At 38.8% G+C, this 11,679-nt stretch overlaps 2 protein-coding genes across 4 annotated transcripts in view; one reads left to right on the forward strand and one right to left on the reverse strand.

The window, feature by feature from the left end:
* The first annotated feature begins 2,061 nt into the window (after positions 1-2,061).
* On the forward strand, positions 2,062-9,512 carry coq5 (coenzyme Q5, methyltransferase). Of its 2 annotated transcripts, XM_032515948.1 has the most exons (8): positions 2,062-2,326; positions 3,142-3,291; positions 3,389-3,613; positions 4,875-4,981; positions 5,642-5,730; positions 6,785-6,896; positions 8,137-8,256; positions 8,354-9,512. In XM_032515948.1, exons 1-7 carry the CDS (start codon positions 2,125-2,127, stop codon positions 8,236-8,238), a joined length of 987 nt encoding a protein of 328 aa, XP_032371839.1. In that variant the 5' UTR covers positions 2,062-2,124; the 3' UTR covers positions 8,239-8,256; positions 8,354-9,512. The 2 variants fall into 2 exon arrangements, with proteins under 2 accessions (XP_032371839.1, XP_032371838.1); XM_032515947.1 differs by having other exon boundaries at positions 8,137-8,546.
* Positions 9,513-9,614: 102 nt separating this feature from the next.
* Positions 9,615-11,679, reverse strand: part of znrf3 (zinc and ring finger 3) — a 68,998-nt gene continuing 66,933 nt past the window's right edge. For both annotated transcript variants that reach the window (XM_032515946.1, XM_032515945.1), the window contains exon 8: positions 9,615-11,679. This exon is cut by the window's right edge and continues 718 nt beyond it. In XM_032515946.1, the coding sequence (XP_032371837.1) occupies positions 10,647-11,679 (1,033 nt within the window). In that variant the 3' untranslated portion in view covers positions 9,615-10,646.

Here is an 11,679-nt window from a genome sequence, read left to right on the forward strand (position 1 = left end):
AGGTCAATGCCTAACTCCAACCAATCGAGCTGCTTTATAGGGTGGGCCTTTCCTAGAAGTTAAGTGGGTTTCATAATCCACAGATACAGTTACCACATGTAGGTTTAACATGAAAAGATGATTTATAAAATCATGCCAACAATTATAATTTTAATAGCTTAATATGCTTTGCAAAAAAGGTATGTATAATGGCTGTAGGCAACCCTACACATTTTTGTAGGCCCAGTTTGATATGTAACCTAATTGTACAGATTGTACATAGTAGGGTGTCCCTCCTCCATCTCTCTTTCAGTTAAGGGGTCCTTGGTTTGAAAAACGTTGAAGACCCCTGCACTAAAGGAAACTATAGCAGAACATTGTAAATGATTCTCTTACTCCCTCTACTGGTGATGTGATGTTGGAGCACATGTCCTAAGAGTACCCCAATAATCATGCTAGGCACTAGTGGTAGCCTAGTAATCTGTTTTTTCTTCCTTGGTAATACAACAATCTCTTTTAGCCACAACAAGCCAAAATGTTACCAAACATGTTGAATGCATGCTTTGACGTAGAATACTGTTGATTGTTGACAAAGATCTCTTCGCTGAGGTTCTAGTGCCTCCTACATTCATTCTCTGTCATCCATACAACCACAGACAGATATCAAATCATTGCGGCCCTCCCATTGACCTCAAAATGTGTGTATTTTTTTCTCAATAGCAATTGTGCAGCTGTAACAATAATCCTCAGCTAGACTCAGAGTCTTATCACCACTCCTCTGGGTCCCTGTGAAAAAGCCTCGGCCTGCAGACCCCCCCTCCTCCGGTCAACCTTTCCATAGCCAAGGAAATGAGAGCGATGTAAGATGATTCCTCTGAACCCGATTCGACCAGTAATTAAGGCAACAATGGGACAAAACATGGTCGTGTCTAGTTACTGTCAGAACGAGAAAGTGAGAAGAATGGAAAACAAAACCTGCCCCTTTCTGCACTCAGGGTACTGAAGTCAGGTAGAAGAGAGAGAGAGAGAGAGAGAGAGAGAGAGAGAGACTGTTAGGTAAAAAGGAGCAAGTCTCACTTGATGGATTTGGAAAAGAACTGTGTGAAAGAGGTTTACCGGCTGTGCAGCAACTTGTCTGTTTTGAGCCTCCTTGCAGTATCGTCTGTGACCGTGGTGTAATTAGGGCACTGTCATGCCCTTCAGTGGTTTAGAGTACATGCATTGGCCTGTTTAATGCTTGAGATTTTCCTTCTATTATTTTAGCTTTGTACTGCTGAAAGCTGTTTATGTACACTACCTTTTCACCTCTGTCCTCGGGACATTTGATTTGTGCTGAATAAATAATCAAGAGCCATTAAGATATTTTGTGTAATCATTGAAGTCATTTACTGTGCAAAAATGTTAAATACTAAAAACTTTTTATGTCATAGTAAATTGGAAAAACTGAAGCTCAGATGGTAGAGCTGGTTGGCTATTAACGTTTATTTAACACATTGTACAGTTGGTGATGTGATACACTGCTCCACCTGTCCACATGCCAACATGTCCTTGAATAAGCAAAAAAGTTCAAAAAAGGAGGGGGGCGGGGGGGATGATTTATCACAATTTTTTGACATTTACATTAAATGTATCAATTAATCAAAATTACAGTTAACAAAGTTATCATCTGACTCAGAATTGATCTTGATAATACAGGATATCTATGATAAGGAATGAGTAAATGTAATTTGATTCATGGTTCCACATATCTTGCCTAAGTATAAAAAGGGCCGGGGAAATGTACACATTGACAAGGACTGCTTCTTTGTAACCTGATTGTTATACATATTTGATAAGTAATAGTCTAAAACTTGAAACAAGCAAATATTCCTTTTATTATCCTTTTCATAATTTATTTGATTGTTATTATTAGGCTACTGTTATTATTTTTGTTATTTTACATATTTATTTTTGTCTATTTTTCTAACCTATTTACCTGCGGTTGCCACTAGCATGTTATTTGTTTGTCCTGTGTTTGGTCCAAATCATCATGGTCAAGTCAAAATCATGAATGTATTAAAAAAAAAATCAAAATGCAATTAGGATGTTTCCGTCGCCAGTGAATGACGACGACAGGCTGTCGCATAGTTGCATAATTCAGGCAACATGGCTGCACCCACGAGACTACTGCTTCGCCGGGTGATACGTCTTTCTCACAGATGTAATAACGTTCCCGCTGCTGGAGTTTCAGCACGGTCACGTTGCTGTTGGGGACCGTCGACCTGTCGTTGTTTTAGCGATGTAGCCGGAGACAGGAGTACACATTTTGGGTTTGAAACGGTGCCAGAGACAGAGAAGGCGGAGAGAGGTGAGCAACGTTCTATAGCATAACAAACTTAATTGTAAAATGTCGCTATTTAAAAGTTAGCTGCCTATCTGTAAATGTATTCACGGTTAGGGACGGGATGTTAAATGTTTTTTGGAATCGTGAGGATCTGCTGCATAATTCGGCATACTATTGATCCATGAAAAGTCACAATAAAACCTCAAAGTAAACTTTTTTAAAGGTCATTCCTTATGCTTTGCATTAGCATTTAACGGGGAAATGTACCACAAAAAAAATAAAGTGCTGTATTCCATGTCTGCTGAATTTAAACGGGATAGTCTAACGTTTTAAGTCGTATTGTAACTGTAGTGTTGTTTTGCCAAATTTACACGTAGGATATTATTAGCACACTATTGCTATTGTCACACTAATGTTTTCTTGAATTTTCTGGGATCTGCTGTTTACTTGTGTGTGTGTGTGTGTGTGTGTGTGTGTTGGTTGGTTAATACTTACTGAACATTATAGTTATGAATATGCAAACACAGACTTTTTCCCGTCAAATTGGTGCTTGCCATAATTTAGGTAGGTTCATGGTAGGAATACAAAAAGATTTTCTTGACTTATAGGCACATACTTAACCATACCTTTTACAATATACAAATTTAAATAGTATAGATGTTATGACACCAGACATCCCATTAGCCATTAACATAAATACACTTAAAAATAGATTATAAACTAGATTACTTGTTACATGAAAACCTGAGTGGGATAGAATATCTATGGTTTGTTCAAATGATAAATACAATCTAAACAGCTTCCTGTGAGACCAATGATCTCTCTTCTTGCTTTTTCAGTGTATAAGGTGTTTAAGAATGTGGCACAGAAGTATGATACCATGAACGATGTCATGAGTCTGGGGATTCATCGACTGTGGAAGGACATGCTGCTGCACGTCATGCACCCACAGCCCGGGGCGCAACTACTGGACGTGGCAGGTGGAACAGGTAAGCAGTTTGTGTGCACCCCTGCAAAGCATCAAATTTAAATCCCCCACTGGTAGTGTCACACTTATGTTTTGTTGGTCATGATCCTCCCCTGCAGGTGACATTTCCTTCCGTTTCCTGGAGTACGTTCATTCTCAGCAAGAACGGCAGAAGCGGCGGATGGCACGATCCGTGCAGACGCCATCTTCACAGGACATTTCTAACAACTACTCCACAGAGCACGAGGACACGCCCCAGGAATCCAGGGCTGTGGTCTGTGACATCAACAAGGAGATGCTGAACGTGGGCAGGAAGAGAGCCGACAGCATGGGCATCAGTGCTGGTAAACCTTTGATTGTAAAACTTGTGTCAAGTGTGCCTGAACAAGACTTTTGGTCCCTGCGTTTTCCCTCAACCGGGACGGTACAATACAACAGATCTGCCACATATTTTACAGTTACGAAGATTTAATAATGTTTGACACTGTCATAGAAATGTTAATTTAACTATATGTTTATTATTGAAGTTGTAGCCACGGTATAGGTTGTGTTTCAACAGTCTGGGGGTCCTCATTTCCTGCATTCTGATGAATTTGTCTGTAACGATTTGTCTGTCCAATATGTGCCTCTTCTTCTGCATTCATTTATACTGGGAAGCACCTGTTCTAAATATTTACGGGGATGTGTCAAACATTAGAAACACATATCAATGTAACAAAATCCTGCAAAACCCCACTTTGGTTTCCATGTTTTGGCAAAACCCATATTACAATCAGTGGCAGGAGCCAGGAGGAGACATTGGTGAGCTTATTAATCTAACCTGAACTGTCTGTCTGTAACAATCTCTTAAATCGTATTAAGACCGCTTAAATGTATTTTTTTTTTAAATCTTTCTTTCAATTTATCACTAATGTAAAATTGAAGAGCAATGTAAGGCAAAACTTTAATATGCAACATTTTTGAGCATCCCCTCTCACCGCATGTGCTAGAGAAGACGTAGAGATGCTGACTGACTCTGAGCAGCATGGGACATAATCACAACATAATAGATCAGTGTGGATTTCTTGCTTTCCCCCTGATGGTCGTAATAACTCACTAGATTTGGAATCTAATAATTTGAAATATGAGATATGATCAAAGGCAAAATGAGGTTCCGTAAAATATTTGTATGCAAACGTATCCAGTGAAATAAGCTGTGTTTACTGAGCTCAGAGTGTATCTGCGGAGTTGTCACTCAAAACTTTTCATCTGAAATTGGATGTCAACAGTATCAGATCATTTCTATGCATGGAATATAAATTAAATGTGTCCAAACATTCCAATCACACTCCTGAGCACTGCACACAGACAGAGCAATTGCATTTTAAGTGTGTGAGAGTTCTGTGCAACCATGCAGGACCCGAACAGAGTACATAATCATTGTTGCAGGATTACAAAACCGAGCTATTAGTATGGAACTTTCACAAGTTAACAAAGTGGAATTAAAGCTACAAGTGCATCAAAACTGCGATCAACCTGCAGCTCTTGGAATCTGTGTAGAAAGCAAAATTAAAATGAAAACAATCAACAATTTTTGACTTGAGTGTCTGTGCCTGTGTGCATCAGGTCTGTCGTGGGTGGTGGGAAATGCAGAGGAGCTGCCCTTTGATGATGACCAGTTTGATATCTACACTATCGCCTTCGGCATTCGAAACGTCACCCATATAGATCAGGTAACTGACCCGACCATTACTACTGCTTTTCTCTAATGCACAGATGATCCCATGAAGCTCTGCACTTGGTGATACCAGCCTGTTAGTAGAGCAGCGTTAACTGCCAGTGTGTCACATTGTGTCTCATTAAAACACTGAGCTGTTTATAGACACCAGTACTGTATGAAAGATCTGTTTGATCAATTGGGTTTGTCAGAACAATGTGCAAATAAAGAAATCTGTAATAAATCTGTGCATCTCACATGCTTAAATCTAAAGTAATTTTAGGTTACACTTAAAGTTACACTTCCATCTCTTGCACAAACATTAAGAGAACTCACAGTTAAACTTATTTTTGTGAAATTGCTAAATATATTTAGAGCTGCACTTATTGTTTTTATTCTTGTATGACAGTTTTTTTTATATTGAACTGATTTTTGTGTGTGTGTGTATTACGTGTATAAATTTATGAAAAATGTACTTTTGCAAAGTCCCAGCTGATGTCTTTGAATGATCCAAAATACAAATTATACTCAATTTACTATGACATTGAACATGGAAACGCAAGCAAATCCTCACATTTAAGAATCTATAACCAACACATATTTAGCTTGATAATGACTTAATTAAGAATTGTTGTTAATTTGTTGTGTTTCTTTGGCTCCTCATGTCATTTTGTAGGCACTGCAGGAGGCTCTGCGGGTCCTGAAGCCTGGTGGCAGGTTCATGTGCTTAGAGTTCAGCAAAGTGACAAATCCTGTATTGGCAAGGTGAGGAGGAGTGTTCACATGATGGATGACTTGGTGTAAATATGAATCACTCTTGTGAATCGCCGAAGGTCTCTGTAGATTTATTACTGCAATCACAAATCCAACAACAAATTCAGACAGCTGCAACTTGTGTTCGCTCCTGGAGGTTGTTGTGTGCAAAGGGCTTATCCAAGCTGCTGTCAAAATGAATACAAATTATTTGAGTTTTTCAATGTCACCATATTCTAGGAGCAATGATTTTTATTTTGTAACTTTGTTAAATGTGGTACATGTTGCATGTATCATCTGCCATGTGTGTTACCCACTGAAAAGCGGAGAAAAGAGATCTAAATTAAGACATTTCTCATAAATGTTCAGCTTTACTAAACACAAATGTGTTTTTGTCCAGCTTTTGTGTTCTTCCGTGATCATTACATTTTACCAGGGCATTGTTCATTTACTTTGTGTGGTTAAGACGAACAATGCCTTTCGCTGGTTTTGGGTTGTACCTCAAAGCACTTCAGCAGATTGCCTGTTAAATGTAACCTGGCTGCAAAGTACTATAGAGCATGGAGAGCAAACCTTGCCATGGAGGGCCAGTGGAGGTTTTCAGACTCCACCCTCTGATTAGCACTCCCACAAGTGGAGAGGAAAAATCCATTTGTAAAATCCAAACCTACAGGCGGTTGTTGCTACGTGTCTCATGGTTAACTGTAGAGTCTTGATGAGGCTGCCAGTCTTTTATGCGATTGTCTAATAATTCCACATATTTACAGATGTACAGTATATGTAATGGTTTTAAAGGGCCAGTCAGTCATTTCCAACTCTTTAAACTGCTTAGGTTTGACTTTCTTAATAAGAAATGTGTTTGACTTGATAAAAATGAGCATTTCATTAAAAAAAAAAAAGTTCTGTTTAACTTCATATAATGAAACCTGTTTGGTGTAAGAAGAACACATCACGAGCATAGGCTTAGTATGTAAAAGATTTTGGAAAAACTAGTAGTAGCAGGTTTCAGCTCTGAGAACGGAGCTTTTGGGTACCCTGTTAACTTATATCCAGTTCCATCTTTCAGGATGTATGACACATACAGTTTTCAGATGATCCCAGTTTTGGGAGAGGTGATTGCTGGAGACTGGAAGTCGTACCAGTATCTGGTAGAAAGCATCCGCAAATTCCCGGAACAGGTAAAAAAAAAAAATGTCATCTTGTATTTCTGTCTCCCCTCTCTGACATGATTCATCTCAAGTTAGGGTTATTTTAAATTTGTTTTTATTCCCCTTTTGATACAGCTATTATTCAGTGTATATGCAGAAATCCTGGAATGAAATTAAAAATATTATAAGACACCATCATTGCCACATCAAAGTTCTAATCAGCAACACACTTCAACTTACATAAACAAAGGACAAGCAAGATAATTAATAGAACCTATCCCAATGCAAGCTTTATTAGAAAGAGTAATATCAGTAATACACGAAATCAAAAAACTCAATCTTGTTCCCTATCATGTTCCTGTCAATAAAAAGTCAGAGTATAGAATGTCAAAAATGTCATAAATAAAAAGTAATAAAAAGCTCATAGTATAGTATGTCATAAAGTTATAGTATAGTAGTCATAAAAATTCATATTATAGTTTGTCATAAAAAAGTAATAGTATAGTATGTCATAAAAAGTCGTAGTACAGAATGTCCAAAAAGTCAGAATATAATGTCATAAAAAAATTTAGTGAAGTAGGTCATAGTATAGTATGTCATAAAATGTCAAAAAGTAATAGCGTGTCAAAAAAAGTTTTTGTATAATAGGTAATAATATAGTATGTCATAAAAAGTCATAGTATAGTATGTCATAAAAAGACAGTATAGTATGTCATAAAATGTCAAAAAGTAATAGCATGTCATAAAAATGTTTTAGTATAGTAGGTCATACTATGTAATGTCATAAAAGGTCATAGTATAGTATGTCATACAAATGTCATTAAAAGTCATACTATGTTATGTCATAAAATGGTCAGTATGTCATGAGTCATTAAAGGTGCTCTAAGTGATGTCACGCGTGTTTTAGGCAACATTTGTTGTCACATACACAAAAAACATCCTCACTATCTGCGATAGTGCACAGAATGGAGGGAGAGGGGACAGGATGAGGAGTCTTGTTTTTGCTTGAAAATACTTCGAACGTCAACAAGAAGTAACGTCACCCAACATCGCTTAGAGCACCTTTAAAGTCATAGTATAGAATGTTATGAAAAAGTAATAAAAATAAAATAAGTAATGTAAATTTGCCACATTGCCAATTTACATTTCTTTAAGCTTGTAAACCTTTCATCAGTTTTTAATTATTTGATACTAGTCTGACTATGCAGTAGTGTCACTTTGTGGATTCAGTGTTGGTGAGTGATTTCCGTTTGTGCTTTTTCTTCTGCAGGAGGAGTTTAAACATATGATCGAGGATGCAGGTTTCTACTGTGTGAAGTATCACAACTTCACCGGTGGGGTTGTGGCTCTTCATTCAGGTTTCAAGCTGTGAGATGCACTCTTGACACCTGTAAGGGAAAATAAAATGCAAAAAGACAAGCTCTGTGTTTTAGGCTTTTCTGCCTGTATAACAAACGGTCTGAGAAGTTCTCATACATGAATTTCAGAGCCTTCATTCCCAGAGCTCCTGTCTGCAGATGTCGCTGGACAATGACAGAAAATCAGCTCAGTGGACATGTGTATTAATTTATTATTTACTGCTGATGGTCTTGTTTCAATTAAACTTCAGTTATAACCAATGTTGGTGTAGTGAATGCCTCACTGAAAAGCAAAATGTCACAAAATCTGGAGCATCAGTGTTATGACTACTGGCAAGTGAATTAAACCATGGAATTGCCTTTAGTTTTTGAATAGTTTTTTGTATCATCTATTTATGGCAACAAATAATAAATGTGGTTTCCGTATCTGAATGGATTATTCTTACAGCTACGAAAGGCAAACCAATTATACTACTAACTCTTAGAAAGCATAACATAAAAAATCTCAATGCAGATAATAGAAAGGAGGACACCACAACAAGAGTTACTTGAATAAAACTGTATATTTTACAGATCTTTGTACACTTTAATTACAAAACTGTATGGTACTAAAGTTTTAAAATCAGTTTTTTGGTCAGAAGATTTAATATTCTTGTGTGCAATTACCATGTATATACAAAGTCTCATGTTAGTGATTTTTCTCAAAATAAAAAGCAACCAAATAACTCAAACGTTCATACACTCTGAACATAAGACATGGCTTAAAGATAAATATATTAGTAAATAAATATTCAGAGAACATATTTCCATTTATGAAATGTGTTTGCTATACAGGTACAGAAATATACACAGATTGATTTCTAGCCTTTTTAAAAACATTTGTAATGGTAATGACAGAAAATAATTATATTCTTAAAAAATATTAATTTTTGTACACATTTTAATCTTCTTAAGTGCTAGAAACAATGACAAAAAAATTAAATAGTGACTCAAGTACCCCAAAATGTTATATTTGCAGTAGGTACATTTCTCTATGCAAAAGGCAAGATTAGATTCTCACTTGATTACAGCACTGGGTTAACCTATAAATAGGGTTATTTCAGAAAGATTTCCTCTGTAGAGAATGTGTATATTTCATAGAAACAGTATAAAAACAGTCTGCAGGACAAACAGAAAGGCATGAATGACAAACGTTGATATCGCGAGTATGTATATCGCGAGTATGTATTATGCATGGCACGATATGATTAAAACGGATACACTGTGGTATGTATAACTGCATCATTTAAATCTTTTTTTAAAAGTCACAGTAAAATAAAGAACCCTTATGAAAAATTAGTCTTTTCCAGCTACTTTCCTTTGGCCTTTTGATACACACTAGAACCTTTTCAAAGATATTTATTAGAGCATGCCTCATTGAGGAAATTGGGCAAGTGACAGCAAGAATACACTTTTAAGGGCTTCCAAACAAGAGGTAGAGTGCTTCCCTCTACTTCTGGAGAAATGTACCAACCCCGTGACACTGTCACTTTCAACTGGAGTTCATCTAAAAGTGGTGCAGTGTCTTTTAGATTTTGCTACAAATAACTTACCAGCGTAAGGCTTTCATGTTGCTCTGGCACATATCATACAGGTAGGCCACTACTGGACAGAAATGTAATGCATAAAACAAATTCTGTATTATATTGAATATAGACCAGTGTCAGCCTTGCATTCACATTTCTATGCATTTCATCTTGTAATATATAGCTTCTTCTCCTCAGAGAAATGTGTGGGTCTCAGACACTTAGACCCATTTCCCTGCTTTTGAAAAAAAGTAAAAGAAAACAAAAACAATCATGTCTTTCTGTTTTGGTATAGCTATGTCCGTACAACCTATTTGAGTTGGTGGTTGAAGCTTTACAGGCAGTCAGTGTTCATGTGCGATGTTTGTGAATTAAGAGTGTACTTTTGTTTTTTTTTAATACAGAAAAAAAAACTCTGATTCCTTGATCTTGCGCAGATGGTGGAATCTAGATATCTTGTTCTTGACATAATCTGAAAAAAAAATCTCACAAGAAATGGGCCTGGATTACACTGAAGAGGCCTAACCCTTGATGGCAGCAGACAGTCTGCAAATAGATGCCAATACCAACCTACTTCTAGTTTCAGTTAACTTCCATCCATATTTGTAGTATCATTTTGTCTCAGTGCTATGGTAACATAGCTTGGTGCTGAGGCGTTTGTGGCCACAGGAATGAACTTGATACAATGTCTAGTAATGACAGGCCATTTCAGTAGAAATCCACACAATCGAAGATGAGAACATTCAGCGCTCGAAGAGCAAGGTTAGAACAAGGCAGCTGAGGGTTTTAATGATTGACTGACTGATTCGGTACCAAATACATACTTTTGACTGAGTCCCTTCTTTCTGGGCTCTTTTTCATTTACCCACACCTCCCTCATTTGTTGAACTACTGGTTCCCAATGCAGTGGGACAGGCAGAGAGCTGAGGGTGGAACAAAGCCCGGGTCTCCTCCTCCTGAGGGTACGGCAGACCTCTAAACTGTCCAGAAGCAAAGTACCCCTCTCTGGGCTCGTGTCGCTCCCCCGTCCGCACCTCTGCCTCCACTGTGACACTAATGGGCAATAAGCTGCTCTGGGTTTCTGCCCCTGTGGCTAATTCACAATATGTGTCCTCGGGAATTATGGGTATTCTCTGGTTGAGTTCACAGCAGCCCTGTCCAGAGCAGGCCTCCGAGTCCGCATGTGCATATTGCACATTGACAGCGTAGTCCTCGGTGTAGCGCCCCATTGTGGCCCTGTGCACCTTCATCTCTTTATAGAAGCAGCAGGGCAGCCCTTCGTAGCTCACCTGCTCTGAGGAGGGGCACATGTGCTCAGGAGCAAAGTAGTTCTTGGAGGTTGAGCTCTGAAAATCCATCCCCCTATGAAAGCGTGCTGTGGCCAGAGGCCCAGCTTGGTCCGAGTCCTGCCCTTTACACTCCACATTGGGAGGAAGCACCTCGAAGCAGCAGCTACAGGCTGCAGCCCCAAGCTCCCCCGACTCTTCCTGTGCCCCTGTTCCCCTGTCTGCTCCGGTAGCCTCTGGAGCTCCGGCTGAGGTAGTGCTAATGTTGTTGTTCTCCCTGGGTTCCAGTGATGAGCGACTGCTGTAGTTGGGCTCCAAACTGCAGTTGGAGAGGTGGTCCCCCGAGTTATATCCCGAAGCTCCCGGAGGGAGCTGTAGGCACTCATGTCCCAGGGGAATGGGGGATAACGAGTCCTCAGCAGGAACTGGGGTGCAAGCGGCAGCCCCTGCTTCCCCCACGGAGCCTCTACAAGGACTCTTACTCCGGTAGACGTAAGGGTCGTAGTCGCTGCTCAGTGAGCTGCGGAAGGTGGAGCAGCTACCGTACACCCCCTGGTTGCTGACTTCAGTACAGTCCAACATGGAGTCGCTAGAGGAACAGTGG

This window comes from Etheostoma spectabile, chromosome 5 (genome assembly GCF_008692095.1).
Source record: "Etheostoma spectabile isolate EspeVRDwgs_2016 chromosome 5, UIUC_Espe_1.0, whole genome shotgun sequence".
Lineage (NCBI taxonomy): Eukaryota > Metazoa > Chordata > Actinopteri > Perciformes > Percidae > Etheostoma > Etheostoma spectabile.